Source organism: Pteropus vampyrus, unplaced genomic scaffold, assembly GCF_000151845.1.
Source record: "Pteropus vampyrus isolate Shadow unplaced genomic scaffold, Pvam_2.0 Scaffold470, whole genome shotgun sequence".
NCBI classification, from domain to species: Eukaryota; Metazoa; Chordata; class Mammalia; order Chiroptera; family Pteropodidae; genus Pteropus; species Pteropus vampyrus.
The window spans coordinates 706,162-726,320 of record NW_011889251.1 but is presented as its reverse complement, the minus strand read 5'-3'; the positions used below and the strand labels follow the sequence as shown (position 1 = coordinate 726,320).

At 50.7% G+C, this 20,159-nt stretch overlaps 2 protein-coding genes across 6 annotated transcripts in view; one reads left to right on the top strand and one right to left on the bottom strand.

The window, feature by feature from the left end:
• The window catches only part of NRG2 (neuregulin 2), a 168,931-nt gene extending 161,510 nt beyond the window's left edge, over positions 1-7,421 (top strand). For all 5 annotated transcript variants that reach the window (XM_011382279.2, XM_011382278.2, XM_011382277.2 and 2 more), the window contains 5 exons: positions 1,185-1,287; positions 3,258-3,381; positions 3,713-3,840; positions 4,672-4,899; positions 5,504-7,421. In XM_011382279.2, coding sequence (XP_011380581.1) covers positions 1,185-1,287; positions 3,258-3,381; positions 3,713-3,840; positions 4,672-4,899; positions 5,504-6,257 — 1,337 coding nt within the window. In that variant the 3' untranslated portion in view covers positions 6,258-7,421. The remainder of the gene's footprint in view (positions 1-1,184; positions 1,288-3,257; positions 3,382-3,712; positions 3,841-4,671; positions 4,900-5,503) is intronic.
• Positions 7,422-10,362: 2,941 nt separating this feature from the next.
• The window catches only part of PSD2 (pleckstrin and Sec7 domain containing 2), a 117,489-nt gene continuing 107,692 nt past the window's right edge, over positions 10,363-20,159 (bottom strand). The window contains exons 12-17 of the mRNA XM_023524507.1: positions 18,470-18,660; positions 18,243-18,313; positions 17,639-17,796; positions 16,608-16,752; positions 15,233-15,376; positions 10,363-12,577 (exon numbers count right to left, since the gene is read on the bottom strand). Of these exons, the coding sequence (XP_023380275.1) occupies positions 12,368-12,577; positions 15,233-15,376; positions 16,608-16,752; positions 17,639-17,796; positions 18,243-18,313; positions 18,470-18,660 (919 nt within the window). The 3' untranslated portion in view covers positions 10,363-12,367. The remainder of the gene's footprint in view (positions 12,578-15,232; positions 15,377-16,607; positions 16,753-17,638; positions 17,797-18,242; positions 18,314-18,469; positions 18,661-20,159) is intronic.

The window sequence follows — 20,159 nt, the reverse complement described above, 5'->3', positions numbered from 1 at the left end:
GTGTGTCGGCGGGTGTGATCACGCATGCACATGTGTGTACGTGTGCATGTGTGCTTCTCTGGATGTGTGCGCAAGTACATCTTTGTGAAAGGATCTGTCTGTGTATTGGATAGGCGTAGTCCTACAGGTATGTGTGTCTGGAAAGTCTGTTCCCCCCGGTGTTTGCTGGTGGGTATACCTTTGCCACAGGAGGTGCAGCAAGCCTGAGAGCTTAAAGACATTTTCCAGGGCTCCACCAAGGTATGGGGTCCAACCTCCACTTATCGCTGCGCTGGTGGGAGGGGAGCAGTGTAGAGGGGCCAGCCAACAGGTGCAGGTGTCTAGGCTCTATGCCTAGACTATGGCTGGTGCTGTCACCTTTTCCTTTTCTTCCTCCTGGCTTTCTCTGTTTTAAAAGGGTAGGGGATGCTCCACCAAGAAGTGTGAGATAGAGGGGTCAGCTCCTCAGAAAAGGTGGGGCTGTACCTGGAGCAAAAGGACTCTCCTAGGTGCCAAGGGCCTATAGCACCATGCATGGGCTTCTCGCAGGCAGAGACGGGGAGGGCTGGCATGGGCCAGGGCTGCAGGGATAAACGAAGGCCTTTCTCCCTTTGCCTCTGGCCACAGGCCTGGTTTATTCTGTCCCTGCTCCTGGCCCTGGCATCCCTCCTAAGTCCAGCCTCTGAGTCTGATATCCTGTCACCAGCCCAGAACAAGCCACTCTCCACCTTCTTAGAAAAGTTACAGTAGCAAACTAGGCCTCTGCCCAGGGTTGCCACATTCATCGCCATGAAGAACAGCCCACCAAGGTCCTTTGCAACCACCAGGCCACAGTGGGCAGGGCAGGGTTGCTGGCCAAGCTGGTTGCCCTCCTCTATGGCCTTGGAAATGTCACCTCCATCCCCCCATCCCCCTGCATTTCCACTCACGTGCCCCAGACAGGGCATGGGGTTTGGGAAGGTGAACTCAGGGGTAGTCAATTGTGCTCAGATTCACAGGTGGGTGGAGTTCTGGGGAGCAGAAGGCAATCCAGAAGTGGGCGGGAGGGAGACTTCTGGGGAAGCAAGGAGGGAAAGGAGCTGGGCAGGACCTGAGCTGGAGGGAGCCCAAGGCATTGGAGGGGCTGGGGGAGGTGTCTCTGCACCACCATCCCCAAGAGTCCACCTACCTCCTGCCTAGCCCCCTCACATCCCCTGCCTCTGCAGAAGCTGAGGAGCTGTACCAGAAGAGAGTCCTGACTATCACCGGCATCTGTGTGGCTCTGCTGGTCGTGGGCATCGTCTGCGTGGTTGCCTACTGCAAGACCAAGTGAGTGTCGGGCACTCAGGCCAGGGGCAGGCCTCTAAGACTGCTTTTGTAAGAACAGGCTCTCCTTCACACCCCCCAGCATCATGCCTTGCCTAACCCGCAACCCCCACCCCACCATCACACACCCTCCTATGCCTCAACTGCCTTCTGCAGCTGTTGTGAGGCCGAAGGGCTGGATCAAGAAGCAGGAGCTGAGGTTGGGGGAGATCAGCCCTGGAGGACTGAACAGGAATGGTCATGAGCACAGGCATTGGGAGAAGACAAATCTGGGTTCAAATCCAGCTCTACCATTTCCCGTGTGTCCCGGAGCAAACTGGTGAACCTCTCTGAGTCCTCATCTGAAAAATGGGAATGATCCTAGTATGGACCTCAGAGGATATTGTGAGGAAGCACCTACCCTGACAAATAGGCAAACACTGGGGCAGTGCTGGGGGTAAGGAAGCTCAGAGAAGAAGGGTACATACCCAAGGAAAAAAGAGACCTCTTAAGGCACTGCCTGGTCTCACCTGGGCAGAGGAAATGTGGAGGCAGAACCTCAGAGCAATGGGAAAAACAGGGCAGAAAGGGTTCTGGGCAGTTCCAGTGGAATAGTGGAAGCTAAAAGACAAATGCAGGAGATCGGCTGTGTTCCTGAATCATAAGCAGGAACTTGCAACTAGCAATCACAATAGTTGGGGCTAAGGGCTGGGGTCAAGATAAAACAGCTAGAACCCAGATGACATCATAGGGTCTTAAATGCCAAGCTCGGAAGGTTGGATTTATCCTGCAGGATGAGGGGGAGCCAATGAAGTTTGCAGAGTGATGTGATTCAGAAAAATGATAGGTCTGTCATATCCTCTCTGATCTAAAGAGCAAGAGTCTGGGCAGAGCCACCATTTGGGGGACTGAGTCCCTGGGTCTTGACTCTTGCTACCCCTATCTATGGGATCTAAGGCCCTGCCAACCTTGTTCTGGGTGAGTCCAGGACCAGAAAGTCAGAGGGAGGGATGAAGGCCCAAGTAGGAAAATTGAGACCAAGAGTTGGGGCAAAAGCAAGCCCCCTGTTCTAACCCCACTGCACTCATCTTCTTAAGAAACTTTTATTCAATTACTTGCTGGACACCAGACCCTGCCCCAGGCACAATGGCCAGTGCTCTAAGCACAAGGTCACAGGACATATTTCATGGGTACCTAACCTTGGCTGAAAGGCAAGAAGGATTTCCCTGAGGAGGACCCATTAGGTTTGGCCTGAATGATGAGGAGGAGTTAGCAGGTGAAGAGGCAGAGAATGTTCCAGCTGGATGTTACAGTTTGTGCAAAGGCCTAGAGGCCAGAAAGGGTGGGCAAAGTGGAGGATCAGAAATAAACCCCCCAGTGCAACAAGCTGGGGTGGGGAGAGGCCAGTGAGAGACAGGGCTGGGGAAAGAAATGGGAACTGAGGGCTAAGGAAAGGTTTTAAACAGGAGTGTGACATGATCAGACATGTTGCTTACAAAACAAATGTAATGAGCACTTAATATGTGCCAAAGTAAGGTAGCCCCACAGGCCTCGACTCCCTGACCACAGCAAAAAGTCAATTAAATACCAATTGAATAAATGAGTGGGCCAGCTATGCTTCAGTACTTTATCTACTCTTAGTCCTCAGTGGTCTTTGGGACGGGTAAATGATCACTCCATTTTACAGATGAGGAAAGTGAATCCTGGAGAGGTAAAATAACTTGTCCAGGGTTACACAGCTAGAAAGTGTTCTACTCTCTCAGCAGAGCCAAAGTTCAGGACCACTATGCTCAGGTCTTGCTGAATTTAGGCCAGTGGTGATGGTGCAGGGACAGATTGGAGGGGTCCTTGCTCAGGGCAGCCTGAGCACCAGAAGTGCAGGAGACTGCCGCAGCAGTCCAGGCAGAGGAGAGACTAGCTCCCCGAGAGGGGCAGCTAGGGTAGTTAATGTGTTAGTGGGGTGTGCCAGGTTAACGCACCCTTCCCCTGTGCAGAAAACAACGGAAGAAGATGCACAACCACCTGCGGCAGAACTTGTGCCCAGCCCACCAGAACCGGAGCCTGGCCAACGGACCCAGCCACCCCAGGCTGGACCCTGAAGAGATCCAGATGGCAGACGTGAGTGGTATTCCCAGGTCCCCCTCTGAGCCCTTGCTATACAGCCATGCTTCTGGTTCCTCTGAAGATGGGCCGGGGCAGCAGCCAGCCCCTCCCATGCTCAGCCTTGCCTGCTAGCCTCGCCTTGCCTTACCAAGATGACTGGCCTCACTTTGCCCATTTCTTTAAGGAAATGCAGGAGGGTTAATTTGCTGGGGCCATCGCTGCCCCAACACCAAGTCACTTATCCATTGGACCCCTTCCCAACCTGGAACTTCCCTGACTCCATCAGGAAGAAGGGCCTACTCAGTCACCTATCACTAACTCCCACCCAACTCTCTCTCTGTTCTAGTATATCTCCAAGAACGTGGCAGCCACAGACCATGTCATCCAGAGAGAGACCGAGACCACCTTCTCTGGGAGCCACTCTTGTTCTCCATCTCACCACTGCTCCACAGCCACGCCCACCTCTAGCCGTAGGTGGGTACCACCCAGACCCCCACACAGATGTGCAGACTCTTGTACCTACACCCACAGAAAGCAAGGACACATGCATCACATACCTGCCTGGGGACACACATACGAATCCCTAGCCAGGCTCTGAGCAGGAGGATGGAGGTGGGGGGCTCCAAACCAGAACCCACTGCCAGACATTCTTTCAGATGCTCAGGGCGCTGGATCCCCTTTTCCATTCTAAACCAGCCCCAGGGGAGCAACAGCATCACTGTGCTCTCACCTACCATTCAGTTTTGTTGGACCTCACCAGCTCCACTTTCTCTGGCATAAAGTGCCTACTCACTCGAACACCCAGAGCTATTCGATACCCTCTCCTAGGTTGGCCCACAGGAACCTAGTCCACCTTGGCCTCCTTCTCTCGAGTTAGGGAGGCCTGTCCACATAGGCACGAAGGCTCACACAGCTCAGGAATAGTATGGTTGGCCCCTTTCTCTTCTAGAGACAAGCATGGCACAGGCAGGCTTCCTTGTACTGGCCACTGGAGCTGGGCTCCTAAGTGGCCAAGGACCATGGGAATGGAAGGGCCCCAGACAGGGGTCCCTGGGACTAGGCTAGGAGGAGGTTGGTTTCAGGGAGGAAAGGAAGAGGCCTGTGCACGTTGCAGCCCACTCATCCACAGGACTCCAGCCCTCCTTCTCCCTATATCATGGTTGGGCATTTGTGATACTACACATCAGCACAGAGTGGGGGAGGGTAGTGAGCTGAGGGAGCCTGAGATGGAATGAAGCAGAGAGGGGGTGAGCCTGAGACCACACCTACTGGACCCCCCACCTCACCCCGCTCTGGCTTCTCCAGACATGAGAGCCACACATGGAGCCTGGAACGTTCTGAGAGCCTGACCTCTGACTCCCAGTCGGGAATCATGCTGTCATCGGTGGGCACCAGCAAGTGCAACAGCCCGGCGTGTGTGGAGGCCCGGGCACGGCGGGCAGCAGCCTACGGCCTGGAGGAGCAACGCAAAGCCACCGTGCCACCTTACCATGACTCCGTTGACTCCCTGCGCGACTCCCCACACAGTGAGAGGTCAGTTGCTACCCCGTGACCTGTACCCTACCCTGGCCAGAGAGCTGGCATTACCGACCCAGGGCTGACCGTTAGGGCACCTCAGAGGTACTCCAAAGAGCCTCATCCCCCAAACAGTGATCTGCTAAGGGTCATCAGCGTGTTAATGACAGACTGAGACCATAGCCAGGCCAGGGGACCCTGGTGCACAGTTACCATCTAATTTAATTGTCCTACTAAGACACTTTTCAGAATAGAAGAGAATGTTATTAATAACTGCACTGGAACATCAGGAGTAAGCAAGTACTGGGCTGTGACATCCCACTGATACATTCATGGACTCATCCCAACAACGATATAGAATGAACACTTATTATGGTTATCCCCACTTAATAGATAAGGAAACTGAGGCTTGGAAAGGTTAAGGCAACTATTATTAAGGTTACTGAGGATCACCACCATGGTTCTTGCAGGCGTGATCTAGGGCAAGACCACTGCTTTTCTTTCTTTCGGGTTCCGCCGCCCCCCGCCCCCTCCCCCGCACCCCACGCCGACCGCACACACCCCGCTTCCCCAGGTCCCGGCCCGCCCCCCCCCCCGCCCACGCTTCTGCCTTTCCCTGCAGGTACGTGTCGGCCCTGACCACGCCCGCGCGCCTCTCTCCTGTAGACTTCCACTACTCGCTGGCCACGCAGGTGCCGACTTTCGAGATCACGTCCCCCAACTCGGCACACGCCGTGTCGCTGCCGCCGGCCGCGCCCATCAGCTACCGCCTGGCGGAGCAGGAGCCGCTCCTGGGGCACCCGGCGGCCCCTGGGCCGGGGCCCAGCACTGAGATGCAGCACAACTACGACAGCTACTACTATCCCGCGGCAGGGCCCGGGCCGCGGCGCAGCGCCTGCGCGCTGGGCGGCAGCCTGGGCAGCCTGCCCGCGAGCCCCTTCCGCATCCCCGAGGACGACGAGTACGAGACCACGCAGGAATGCGTCCCCCCGCCGCCGCCGCCGCCGCCGCGAGCCCGCGGTGCGTCCCGCAGGACGTCGGCGGGGCCTCGGCGCTGGCGCCGCTCGCGCCTTAATGGGCTGGCGGCGCAGCGCGCACGCGCCGCCCGAGACTCGCTGTCCCTGAGCAGCGGCTCCGGCGGCGGCTCGGCCTCCGACGACGACGCCGATGACGCCGACGGGGCGCTGGCGGCCGAGAGCACGCCCTTCCTCAGCCTGCGCGGCGGGCACGAGGCGCTGCGCTCGGACTCGCCACCGCTCTGCGGGGCGGCCGACAGCAGGACTTACTACTCCCTGGACAGCCACAGCACGCGCGCCAGCAGCAGACACAGCCGCGCGCCGCCCCCGCGGGCCAAGCAGGACTCGGCGCCCCTCTAGGGCCCGTCGTCACCACCGCCCTCGTCTTTCAGGAGAACGAAGACCACCAACTGGAGAAAGGAAAAAAGAAATAAAAATATTTTTATTTTCTATCAAAGGGAAAAGGTATAACAAAATGTTTTATTTTCATTTTAGCAAAAATTGTCTTATAATACTAGCTAACGGCAATGACGTTTTTATAGGGAAACTATTTATATGTAACATCCTGATTTACAGCTTCGGAAAAAAAAAGAAACAACAAAAAAAAAAGAGAGATGGGCCAATTTTATGACTCTTTAATAGAAACCTATATTGTGGTGCCTTTTGCTGTACGCTAATTTGGAGCTCCTGGAGGGAAGTCTGGATTGCGGGGTGGGGATGGGGGACATGTAAACATGTAGGATCTCGGGCTGGCGGCGGTGAGAGAAATTGGAGAAGAGGCTGCAGGGTTCTGGGGTGCAGGGGCAAGGTATGGGGCAGCGACAGATTAGCCCTGAGGCCGGAAATGAGGACAGGAGTAGCTTTGCCTCCTTGCAAGATCCTGAGTCCTGGGCCGCTTGAAGAGAGGGCATGGATCCTAGGCTTAGAGCTAGAGTTGGGATCAGGTCACGTCCAGGGGGAGACTAAGGCCCAGCGACAGCAACTTGAATGGGGAGGGGGCCTCCCCGCTCCTCACAGCTGCTAAAGGAGGGGGCACTGAGAACCAGGTCTTCCAAAAAGCCCTCGCCCCAGGGAGGGGGCAGCTCTGCCAGGGCCCCAACTTTCGCGGCTCCTCCTCCCCCACAGCCTCCAGGATGCCCCACCCTCCTCTGCAGCACCTTCGTTTACAGATTGTCTTTTCTATGTTACTGCCTGCATGTCGTTTGCATTTCAGATTCTTTAGATTGAATGCATGGTCACGCTGGGACCGAGAAGAGCCACTTGACAGTGTATTTGATTCCCCTTTTAGCAATAAAGTAACCCCATTTCCTTCTCACAGCCCGAATCCCAGCCCCAACCCACCTATGACTTCCACTCCCTCTCCAGCCCTGTCTTTCCCACCCCCCCCAAAACTGGGTCCACTGCTAATTTGTCAAAAAGATAATTGTTTAAAAAATATCCCAAACAAATGGGAACCCTGCCCTGAAATGTCCAAACACATGACTGTTGACACTTGAACATTTTTATATTGTAAATAAAATCAAATAACTCGTGTTTGACTGTGTATGCCTAGCCCCCAGGTGAGGAGGGGAAGATGGAGGATGAAAACCTGGGGTGGAGATGGATGGTTGTTGGTGTGGAAGTTGGAGAGGGCCGGGGCAGTCCCTTGGAGAAAGGGACACTCCCTCCAATCTCCCTGGCTCCAGTTCCCAGGACAGGCTCCAACCCTCCTCCCTCTCCCAAGAACATTCACAAGGTATCCCCACTGGCTGCTACGGAACCTGGCCAAGGAGCTGACGCAAATTACTCTGCTTCAAGCTCAGCCTCAGAACCTTGGCCTAGTTCCTGCCCTGGAGCTACAGGGACTGGACTGAGGCAACGGTTTCTGAGGCTAGGTGGGTGAAGAGGGAAGGATTGTGGGGTTGGCACTGGGGCAGCTGAGTCAAGATGACCCTTGGGGCCCAGGCATGTCACAGGCAGTCTGGACACGCAGGTGGATAATGGGTACCCTCGGCTGCCAGGAGGACCACAGCTGCTGCAGCTTGTAAGCCCACAGGGTGTTGCACTTTTCCCAACTTTAGACCCCTCAGAGAGGGCTTGTCTAAACCCGCAGTCCCTGATGGGGAGAGTACATGATTTCAGGCATGGAGAAGGCAGAGGGAGGACCAGGATTAAGCAGCTTTGTCCTTATTGATTAATTTTTTAAACCAGTGCCCAGCTCCAGGAACCATTAGGTTCCAAGCCAACAGGAGGAAGTCTTCTATCCAAATTGCTCAGATAATTGACCTGTGCACGCATGCGTGCAAATGTCCCCCGGGATGCATGTAGTCAGTTCAGAGACCTACAGATGGGAGAGACAGAGAGGCTTAAGGTTGAGAGGACTTATGTATCAACAGGGCCTGAATTCAAATTCCAGCTCTGCCCCTCGCTAGCTGTGGGACTTCTCTAGGCTAGTTTCCTCAACTGAAATGGTGATGTTAATACCTACTTCAAGGGGATGTTGTATAGGTTATGCATATAAAGCACCCGGTATAGCTTCTGGCACATGATACAGGCATACCTCGGAGATGTGGGTTCAGTTCCAGACCACTACAGTGAAGCAAATCTTAACAATAAAGCAAGTTGTAATCTTTTTGCTGGTGGAGGGTCTTGCCTTCCATTTGTAAAACACGAAACATCTGTGAAGCACAATAAAGCAAAGTGCACTAAAGCGAGGTATGCCTGTAGGTGCCTGTTAATGGCTAATTTGATGATAGTGATGAGAATCACCATCTTTGTCTTGCATTCTTGAATCACACAGAGAGTGACAGAAACTGGATGAAAGGGAGGTAATGGAGGAAAAGAACTAAAGTTGTAGTCACTGTAGGTGCACTGGAAAAAAATACCCCCATTATAAAGAATCAAAGGAAAATAATGAACTAAATGCTACATAAACCTGCAAATCACTGACCTCTCCTAGTCCCCATTTGATGATCTCATCCAGATCCCTCTGCTGGCTCTTGTTTGCTGTTGGCTTTAAAATTTTGGAGGGCCAGTAATTCCTGCGTGTAACCCCAAGTAATTAAGAATGAACTCTTGGTGAACCCATCGACCTCTTTATGACCCAGTTTAGTGTCCTCATTTGACCCTTCTGAAGGCCAAGTTGCTATTACCTGCTAAATTTTCAGTCAGAAACCAATTTATGACCCCAATGAATCCAGTGGCCTTTTCATGATCCCAAATAATTAGTAATGAACTCTTGGTGAACCCATCGACCTCTTTATGACCCAGTTTAGTGTCCTCATTTGACCCTTCTGAAGGCCAAGTTGCTATTACCTTCTAAATTTTCAGTCAGAAACCAATTTATGACCCCAATGAATCCAGTGGCCTTTTCATGATCCCAAATAATTAGTAATGAACTCTTGGTGAACCCATTGGCCTCTTCATGACCCAGATTAGTGTCCTCATTTGACCCTTCTGAAGGCCAAGTTGCTGTTACCTTCTAAACTTTCAGTCAGAAACCACCTCCATAACTCCAATGAACCCATTGACCTTTTCATGACCCCAAGTAATTAGGAATTAACTCTTGGTGAACCCATTAACTTTTTCATGAACCAGCTTAGTATCCTCATTTGACCCTTCTGAGGGCCAAGTTGCTGTTACCTTCTAAATTTTCAGTCAGAAACCACCCCCATGACTCCAATGAACCCACCAACCTTGATGTGACCCCAAATGATTCTAGATGACCTCCTGGTAAACTCACTGGCCTTTATATGACCCTATGTAGTGCCTTCATTATTTGCTTTGGATTCTAAGATCTGCTCAGAGTCTAAGGCTAGTTCTAATCTAGTTCCTTTTCTCATCATTGCAGCCACTCATTCATGTCACCGGTGTTAATGGGACCTGGGAGCAGATGTGGCCAGAGCGGCCCCTTCTCCACTCTGCTCTCAAATTTCTGCCTTGGAGCATCTTTAGTATAGCCTGAGAGGAAGAGGTGTAGTCCTATTAAGTGACTTCCCTACTACCACCCTGTCCCCCAGAAGCACTGACATTCGGGTGGCTTGCTGAGTCAGTTTTCTTCCCACTCTTCCAATTATTTCTTCTTCTCTCCGCTGGGTCATTTTTGGCTTGTCTCCCCAGCCCTCCCAGGGTCCCAAATGATAATAGTGACTGCCTGTACCCCTCCCCACTAAACTGTGAGCCCTATGTGGACAGGGAGCTGGTCAATCCTTTCCTCACTACAGTATTTCCAGCACCCAGCAGTGTGCGGCACTGTAGACTTCCACTGAATGAGAGGATGAAGGCTCAAGAGACACTGTCAAAGAGTCCCCAGGAGTCCCTGAGCCTGCAGCCACTTCCCAGGACCACCAGATGGCGCAAACCACTTACAGCATCTCAACTGCGGTCCTCCAGCCCCTGGATTTGGACAGTCCTGGAAAACTGGCATTATTAAGGGGCAGAGGTTGTGGGCGAACATGATGGTCCATTAGAATGCAGGAAAAAAATATTAGAACTTTGATTTAGATTTATTTCCATCTCATCTTTTTTAAATTTCTATTTTTGTGTATGTTTTATAATGTACATAATATTTTAGTACAGTAGTACATGTATATAATTTACAATAAATAATTATACAATTAAGAAAGTGAACTAAACTCTTTTTTACTGATGGGAGGCACAACTACTGCCCAGGGAAGCACATCTGTCTGCAACAGACAGAGCTTGGTCCTCTGCTTTCATTTACCCGCCCTCATGAGGTAGAGGATGGGAAGCTGACCTCAAAAATCAAAGGATCTTTGAGACAGCATGGAGAAAGTACAGAGAGATTTTTATGTTGACACATGGCTCTTGCAATTTCAACTAAATGAACATTTACTTCCCCTGAGCAAAATGAAGGGGCCAGACAGTTTAGTTATAAAATACACTTTAGCTAATCCAAATTAAATAATCTGGATTAAATCACTACATCTCTTTGTGGACTCACATGTCCCTTGCATCAAATGTGAGTGGGCTTATAAATGTTGGGTATATAGTTGCAAGGTCAACTTAACTAAATATGTTACCACTGAGGTCAAACTGTTGGCCGAACTAGAGTAATTAATTTAAAAAATAGAAAAGATTTACTCATCATAGCTGCATTGTGGGTGCCATCACCCCCACCACTTGTCAGTCTAAGGAACACAGGATTTAAAGGATGCTAGTCTGTGATCATCATGTGGCAAATTTCTCTATTCTTCTCAAATATGTCCTTAGCTAGCATTTCTGAGTCACTAGAAAAGTGAAAGAAATATCAGCCTAAAAACAATCAGTGACTTGTCATTCCACCTTTTCCCAAGACCAAGGATTAATGGCTTCCATAACCTTTCCCGACCAGACATCTTTGGGCTTGTTGACAAGTAGCTATTTGCAAGGCAGAGTGTCTTTTATTCCTATAGCAGTAGATCTGTACAAGAGGCCACCTCTGGAGCTCAGAGACCTGGCAGCACCAACATAAAGACCAAAACATAAACAGAGCCATGGTCCCATCTCATTCATACACCAAGATGCCTGTGGGACAGATGGGGTGGCACACACACGCACTGTCTATTTATTCCAAAACATCAACTGTAAGAGGAGTGTAAGTCACAGGTCAGCCGGAAGAGGGAAAAAATGGGGTGAGAAGAGGTCAGCACTATCTCCACCTTCCCTCCCAAAGTGTCAGGGCCACCAGTGGCCACATAGCAGCCCTCTTCGCTTAACAGGTAGAGTTCTGAAGTAGGCTTTTCCTTCATCTTATTTCATCCTCTAACTGATATCAGTTCTAAAACCATCTTTAAAGGGGTATATATATATATAGTCCTTATATACATGTAATTCTTATATATATACATTTATGTCCATATAAAAGAAAGCAGTAGTGGCCTCAATGAATGGAAGGTGAGGTGGATGCACATGTGAGCAGAAACAGCTAGGCATGGAGGGAGCAGGCCCAGGTCCTGGATTATGGTGATGTGAGGCAGTGAGAACGGGGCATGGTTCCAGAGGCTGCTGGGTGGAGGAAGGAGAGGATGGTGCTGGTGGTCTGTAAATCTGCTGCTGGTCAACTCAGAAGAAGGAGGAGGAGAAAAGGTGGGGGTCCAAGCTGAGATCTGGAGTTAAGACCTGCCCTTGAAAACAAGGAAGATGAGAGAGGAACTTGTGAGAAGACGAATGCCTGGGAAGTCAACCGCCCTTCCCACTTCTTCAGTAAGATGGTATCTAGAGCATGCACACAAATGGCCTAGAAAAGGAGACTCATAGTAGAGAGGGATATGAGGGCTGGGGAGAAAGTATGAGGCCCAGAGAAGCCCCAGGATGCAAGAAGATCAACGCATGAATAGCATCTTCATCTCCTTAGCCTACAGGGCTCTCTGCACTCCTCTGGCTGCCCGTCATCTGCCTGGAGCCGGTCCAAGTGGCCCGTGGCCAGAATTGTGCTCACTGACCCCTCTGGGGGCATTTGCCTGCCTCTGGGGCCTGCCCATCCATGGCAACTAAGTATCAGGCCCAGTGGTATCCTTCGTGGCTTTGCTGCCAGTCACAGTTCCATGGCCCTGGCTGAGGGCAGGGCTCGAGTGTGTCTTGCGGAGAGAAGGGTCATCCCCTTCCAAGGTGGCCAGCCTGGCCTCGATCCGCTCCAGGTCATCTGAGCCCACTTTGATTTTCACAGCCAGGAGGTGGATATAGGTCTCATAACGGCTTTTCTGGAGAAAGGACAGATAAAGGCCAAAACAAAGTCAAAAGACAAACAACAAAATGCAAAATAAATTTGTACCTTTGATGGCAAAAGAATAATTTCCTTAACATTCAGGCAACTCTCGCAAATCAATAAAAAAAAGATACATAATCCAATTAAAAAATAAGTGACATGCACAGAAATTCCACTCATAATTTTAAAAAATCAAAACTAATTGGCAGTGACTTCTTGGATATGACACCAAAGCACAGGCAACAAAAGCAAAAATAGACAAATGGGATTACATCAAAATGAAAACTTCTATGTATCAAAGGACATGATATAGAGTGAAAAGGCAATCTAAAGAATGAGAGAAAATATCTGTGAATCATATATCTACTAAAGGTCTAGCATTCAGAATGTATGAAAAAAAAACTTCTACAACTCAACAACAAAACCACAAAGAACCCAATTTAAAAAATGGGCAGGGGACTTGAAGAGACATTTCTCCAAAGAAGATAACGAAGGGCCAATGAGCACATGAAAAGATGCTCAACATCACTAATTATTAGGGGAATGCAGATCAAAACCACAATGAGATACCTCACACCCATTGGGATGGCTACTATTTAAAAAAAAAAGTGTTGGTGAAAATATGGAGAAATTGGAACCACTGAGTATTGTTGATAGGAATGTAAAATGGTATAGCCACTATGGAAAATAAGATAGCTATTCCTCAAAAATTGGAAAATAACATTATCATACATATATATCCAAAAAGAGTTGAAAGAAATATTTGCACACCCATGTCCACAGCAGCATTATGCACAATAGCCAGAGGTGGAAGTAAACCAAGTGTCCGTCAGCAGGTGAATGGAAAAACACAATGTGGCACATACATATCATTCATCTTTAAAAAAGAAGGAGATTCTCACATATGCTACGATATGAATAAACCTTGAAGACATTATGCTAAGTGACATAAGCCAGTCACAAAAACACAAGTTCTGTATGATTCCATTTATATGAATTACCTAGAGTAGTCAAATTCATAGAGACAGAAAGTAAAATTGTGGTTGTCAGGGGCTGGTTGAGGAGTTGCTTAATAGTTATAGTTGTTTAATAGTTGCAGTTTGGAAAAATGAAACGTTTTGGAGATTGGTTGTTCAACAATGTGAATAGACTTAACACTACTGAACCACACTTAAAAATGGTTGAGGTAAATCGTATGCTATATATTTAACCATAAAGGTTTTTTTTAATCCAAATTAAAATAGCAATGAGACACCACTTGTTAAACCTATCAGATTGGTGAAGATTAAAACATTTAATAATGTCCAGTGTTGGTGAAGGCATGGAGGGAAGGTACATTCACAAGCTATTAAACGGAATGTAAATTAGTAAACATTTAAGAGGGAGATTTGACAAGTGTCTGAGGAGGGCCTTGACTCTGAGCTTCAGGCCCTCACCACAGTCAAGGGAAGCTGGGGTCCTAGAAAAAGCAGAGACTAAGGGTCAGAAGACTCTATTCTCACCCAGCTCATGAGCAGAAAGACCTTTCATTGCTGGGCTTCATCTTCCCTCAAACCCACCTCACTCCCCAGTTAAGTCAGGTGGGAGTGAGAAAGACCAGGGCACTAGAGCCTGGGTTAGGATCCTGGCTCCTGCACTTCTTAAGTGTGTCACCTCAGACAAGTGATCTGACCTCCCTAAGCCTTGAATTTCCTGACTATAAAATGGGGATAATAACAGAACTCATTTCACAGACTTGATATAAGGATTAAATCAGCCAATACAAGGGAAGTGACGAGAATTATACCTGCCAATTCTCTGGTGTGATCAGTCCACTGTAGCTTTTGCCATCACCATTTTACATTACTGAGAGAGTAGATCTGAGAAGACTTTAGAAAGCTACAAAGTTTTATATTTTTCAACAAATTAAAAATCTATCTTGAGAACTCTCTTCTCTACCCCACAGCTCAATAGGAAATCAGTGTGGAAATATAGAGACTGGATTGGTGACTTCCTTCCCATCTGCTCTGGAGGCTTCCCAGCTCGATCTCAGCCTCTGTGACTGACCTCCATGTGCAGGGCAGTCCAAAGGGAAGTCCAAAATGGACAAGTGGTTCCTGCCTTCCTTCACCAAGCCAACCTCCTATCCTTCACCCAATAAAGGTGGTGCTCTGTCAGTGACACTTGCAAAGCATTATGAGGCAGAATCAGGGTAGTGGGCAGAGAGAGATGAGGTGGAAGGAAGGGATTGCTTAGGAGATACTAAGTTGCTCTGCTTGAGAAACATGTGAAAGAGGAAAATGAGTCACATAATAGGGTTTCGGAGTTCTGTGTTTTGGTTGGAAAAGCTTCTGGAGAAAGCTGAGCCTGTGGGGAAGTGGAGGTGAGGAGTTGCTTGGAGAAGGATGAGATGTGTGGTGGGGGTTGCCAGTGGAGCCTGGATAATGCTCTTGGAGAGACCCAAGTGAGGGTACAACTGTTTGCTTAACAATTGGCAGCGTCCCGTAGGAGGCCATGCATGGTTCATGATCGCCTCAGGGGAGCCCCCAAAGTGGGAACCCCCAAACTAGGAGCCCCCGACTATGAAGTGATGTTGGAGGATGGGAGGTGGAAGATGGCAGCTGGCCTCCTCCTCCCTGTCCTTCACAATCTGCCCCCACAGAAGGCCCACCTCAAACGTGAGATAATGCTCCTTCAGTCGGTTCTCCTCCACCTCCTTGGATTTGTGGCCCCTCTCGACTGGGTGACACCTGTGCTCAGCCAGCTCTGCAGTCACCTGCCTCAACTTATTCTCATGAGAACGCAGCTGCTCCTCCTGCAAAGACAAGTCCTGGACTGTGAGGTCCCACTCTCAGGAGATCACAGGGGTGCATCTAATCCTGCCCTGCAAGGATCTGCTTCACTAAAGGGAAACTGAGGCCTGGCCAGGGTCATCAAATACATGAGGCAGAGTCAGGCTCCAGGCCTGCGGGAGTACTCCTCTACCTTCTTCCTTCCATCATGCTCTTGTCAACATCAGCTCTCCTAGATACTCTCCAGCAGGCTCGGAAGATTAAGTTCCTCATGCTTGTAGGTGCATGTAGACACTCCCTGGCACAGACATACAATCACCCAGACACAACCCCTCATATGGGCTCACATGCACACTGGACCGAGGGGCAATCTGGTCGTGGCACATTCACATCCTCTCACATTCATACTCAGACACATACGATAGTTGCAGACCCAGGATAATAACCAAAGACAAGTAGAGACACTGTCATTCACAGTCAAACACGCACACATATGCCACCCATCTCAGGACAGCCAGATCGCTTTGTTCTATATGGGCAGTGGGCTGTGTGCATGTGTGCGTGCATGTGTAGACACGTGTATGGTGTGGGCATGTGCACTGAGTGTGCGTGCACAGGGACTGTGGGCTTAAGCAGCAGCCTCAGGAGCTCAATGGAGAGACCCAGGACAAAGGCCCAGTACGAAAAGGACCAGCAGCTAGCAAAGACAGGAAGTAAGAAGCTTCCCCGGCCCTCTGCCCCTCAAGTAGTAGCCCACCATTTATCCTTTCTTCTCCATAAATAAATAAATAAACAAACAAACAAATCTGAAAAACTGGAATATGAATGAATTGGAATTTTGGGGGGGATTACAAATAAAATACTTAAGGGTAGGTGACGGGATGAAGGGTCAGCCAAGTCTCCCTGTGCCTAGCTCCCTATGACACACACATTCCCTCACATTTGTGCCCAGACACACACAATGCTCACTGGCCCACAATCACACCCACAGAACGCACTGCCCTTGGCAGAGAAGCACACCCATGCCACCCGCCACAGCACTGCCAGGCCTCTGTGTGGTATGTGGCCTCAGGCTTCCCATCTGTAAATGGGGCTGGAGTGTGGTGGGGATGGAGAAGGGTATCTGCCCTTCCACCTTGTCTCTTAGCCCTAGACCAGGACTGTATAGGAGCTGAGGTGGGGGCTGTTGAGTTGGGGGCTTAGCACGGGGGCGGCAGCCTGGGGAGGCGGTGTTGTGATTTCAGCAGCTTGTACCTGGCAGAGGCGAGTGGTGCAGGAGGGCAGCAGGGGCCGACAGAACTTCTTCATGGAGCTGACAGCAGCTGGGAAGGCCGGGGCCGAGAAGATGGCGGCCACCAGGTTGAGCCTGAGGATCCAGGACAGCATTTCTTCCTTGCTCCTGGGGACAGGAATGGAGGGGAAAGGGTGCTGGCTTCTCACAATAGGATTCTGCTCCCTCACCCAGCATCCTGCACTAGCCTGGCACAGAGAGGACACAAATATCTCCAAATAGATGGACAGAGGAGGGAGGGAGGAGGGTGGGTTGGGGGCTGGATGGGCCTGGTCACCTCTGTATAGGAAGCTCCCTTCTGTCTCAGCTCCCAGGCAAGACCTGGATTTACCTATGAAAATAAAGCTTACAGGTCCAGAGCTAAAGGCCCTGGAACTAATGGGTTCTAGAGCCAGCAGGCCCGGGATCATTAGAGACAGCCGGTCAGCTGGCCGTTCCCACCACCTTTCCCAGCCCATATGCACCCATCCTGAGAGCTCGTCTACTAGCCTCCCTCATCTGCCACATGAAACCCCAATCTCAAGTCACTAAAGGATGGGGTTCAGGGGAGTGGACAGAAGGACTTACAGGGAAACTACAGGGTGAGTCTTTCCCACTCATTAGCTCCACCCTGACTTAAAGTGAAGGATGGTTCACAAAGACTCCATCTGCCCCCTGTGGAGGGAGTTAGGCGCACATCCGAATCACCTAGTGGGCTTGTTAAAACCCAATTGCCAGCTCATCCCCAGAGGCTCTGATTAAGCAGGTCTAAGGTAGGTCCAGAGAAACTGCGTTTCAAACAAGTTCCCAGGAGATACTGTGAGACCACCCACGGAGAACTCCTGCTGCAGGGCACTCCTGCTGTTGGTTTGTGCCTCCTATGTACCCTCACGCACAAGGGTAGCTGAGGATGCCTCCCTGAGGATGAAGGGGAGGGATGCAGTACAGGCTCCGTGCTGTACTGCATGGGCCCTGAGCCCATGGTGGGAGCAAGGGGGCTCCCACTCCTACTTACGGCGCCTGGAACAGGAAGACCCTCCAGTCGGCCGTCTTCAGCTTGAGCACGTTGGACTTCTTGCTGTAGTCGGAGGCCCTGGTGGCCAGAGCATGGTGCACGCGAATGGCATTCTTCAAGTCGCCCTCAGACAGAGCTTTGTCAGGCCTGTACTCATCCTGGACAGGCGGGGTGGGGGGTAGGCCAGCCTCTGTCATGGCCAGACTCCAGCTTACTGACCCACACTTCCTCCGCCCACACCAGCCCTCCCTTTCACTCCCTTCCCTCTGTCCCTCTATCTCCCTCCATTTTTAGCTCCTGCTATTGTGATGCCATGCCCACCCCAAAGAATCACTCCAGGTACTCTTCCCCATATCCCACTTTGTCCCAGAGGCCTGAACAGGCCTTACCCTGGGTATCCTCTAAGCCCCGGGACATTTAAAAGACACTCCCGCTGAAGCCACCAAAGCTCTGGACAAGTCTAAGCCAGGCTCCTGATGGGGGAGGAACCAGCATCTGCCTAAGCCCAGGTCCTGCCCAGGACCCTCTGGGCACCACGATGCAGGGGCTGGAAGGAGGAATGAGCTGGCCCTTCCCTAGTAAGGACATTGGGTTAGTCTCTTACCTTCTGCAGGTATAAGATGGTCCCTTTGAGCACTGCGTAGAATTTCTTCCAGCCACGCCTCCCACGGGGTGCTAGGGAGGGGAGTATGGGTAGTGTAGCTGCAACAACTCATCCCTATATCTCCCCCTGTCTATCTGCATGTACATCCCCTGAGGGGTGGCCAAGGCGGGCGGACCCCATCTGGACTAGCATCCCTCCCTGTGCCCCTTCTCCCGCATGACACCCACTCCTCTTGCCATCCATGTCGGCGTGAGTCTTCCGGGTCAGCACGCCATGCTTGTAGGTGGTGGCGCTGAGAGCCTGTGGGACATCCAGGAAGGGGTTGCCACCATCTAGGATCCGTGTCATCTTCTTTGTGCCTGTCCCAAACTTGTCATCCACCAGCTCAGACAGTGATTTCCTCAGCTCGTCCTCATCACTAGGAAAGTACTAGGCCTTAACACCACCTCCAGGGAGGCCTCAGCCCCACATCAGCATGCCTTCTCCCCCTACCACCCCTCTGGGAGCCAGTCAAGGTGAAGAGCAAAGATGAGGAGGTTCTAATTCCAGATCACAGATCTATATCTCTGACCCCACCCCTCAGTCTTCAATTCTGGCCCTGACTTCCAGTCTTTGATTTTTGGTCTCCAAGCTCCAATCCTCACCCTTGATCACAAGTTGGAGACCTTACTCTCTCCAGGCCTCCTTCCTTGTCCTCCACCTCTCGCCAACCCTGAAAGCTCAGCCCCAGAGAGCAGTAACTCATGGCCAGACTGAAGCTTCTGCCCAAGCCCACGAACATGCTGGGGGAAGGCAGCCAGCAGATGAGGCCCATAAAGTATAGGCTCTCACTGGAGCCCTGAAAGGAAATTGTCAGCTCTTCCCTGTGGGGCTGGCGTTCCTAACGATCCCTGCCTGGGACCTCGACATGGACTCAAAGACCCAGATGTCCTGGGGCGCACAGCAGGGAAGGGTGGCTACTTTCCCCTGGAGTCTCTCAGGCTCCCCAATCGCCAAAGTCACCACATCTCTTTCCAAATGGCTGGGCACCTTCAGGTCTCACTGCGTTCACGGGAAAAGAAGTCACCCCACCCACCACTACCAAGAACAGTTGCCTCCTAAACATGGTCTTATTCTTGAGGTTATAGGGGAACCGGTGCCTCCCGCCTGCCTGTCCCCCAAAGGGGAAAAAGTTGTCATCGTTTGAGAATAGTGGCCGTATCCCCAGTACAGAAAACCAATGTGGACATCATGGAACTAAAGTCACAGTTCAGTCTATTCCACAGCAGTGTAAACATTGCACACTTTTTATCAGGACAGAAAACAAACCCAAAGTGGAACTCAACACCAGGTGCTGGCCAGTTGGACAGGGGTCATGAGGGCCCTAGGTTGGGAGAAATCAGCACCATGGAGAGTATCAGAGTGACTTCCCTGCATCCCCGGGCACTTCCTCTTCCCTTTCCCAGTGATTCAGTCTCCCCATAGCTGTGCCCATGGGCACTACTCACATGGCCCATTCTAGCTTTTCATTCTTGATGGAGTTGTAAAGGGTCTGGAAGAGGGGTAAAAAGAGAAAGAGGAGTTCTGATAAGAAACTAAAGAAATCCCCATCTACCTCTAGCAATGTAGATGTAGCAAGGAGGTACTTTTCAGCCAGTGGGGCAAAGTGAGTCTTTGATTCATACTTGTTTGTTGCATGAATGAGTTAGTGGGAAATAGGATGGTGGATGATTGAGTAGATGACTGGGTGGATAGATTTGAATATAAGTGAGTAAATGAGTTGGTGGGAAGGTGGATGGGTGGGTGGATATATGAATGGATGTGGAGTGTGTTGGGGAGTGTTTAGGGGTGCAGGGAGTGTATGTGTAGGTGATGGGTGAATGGGTAGGTAAATGATTGAGCTCGTGAGTGGGTGGATGAAAGGATAGATGCATGGGA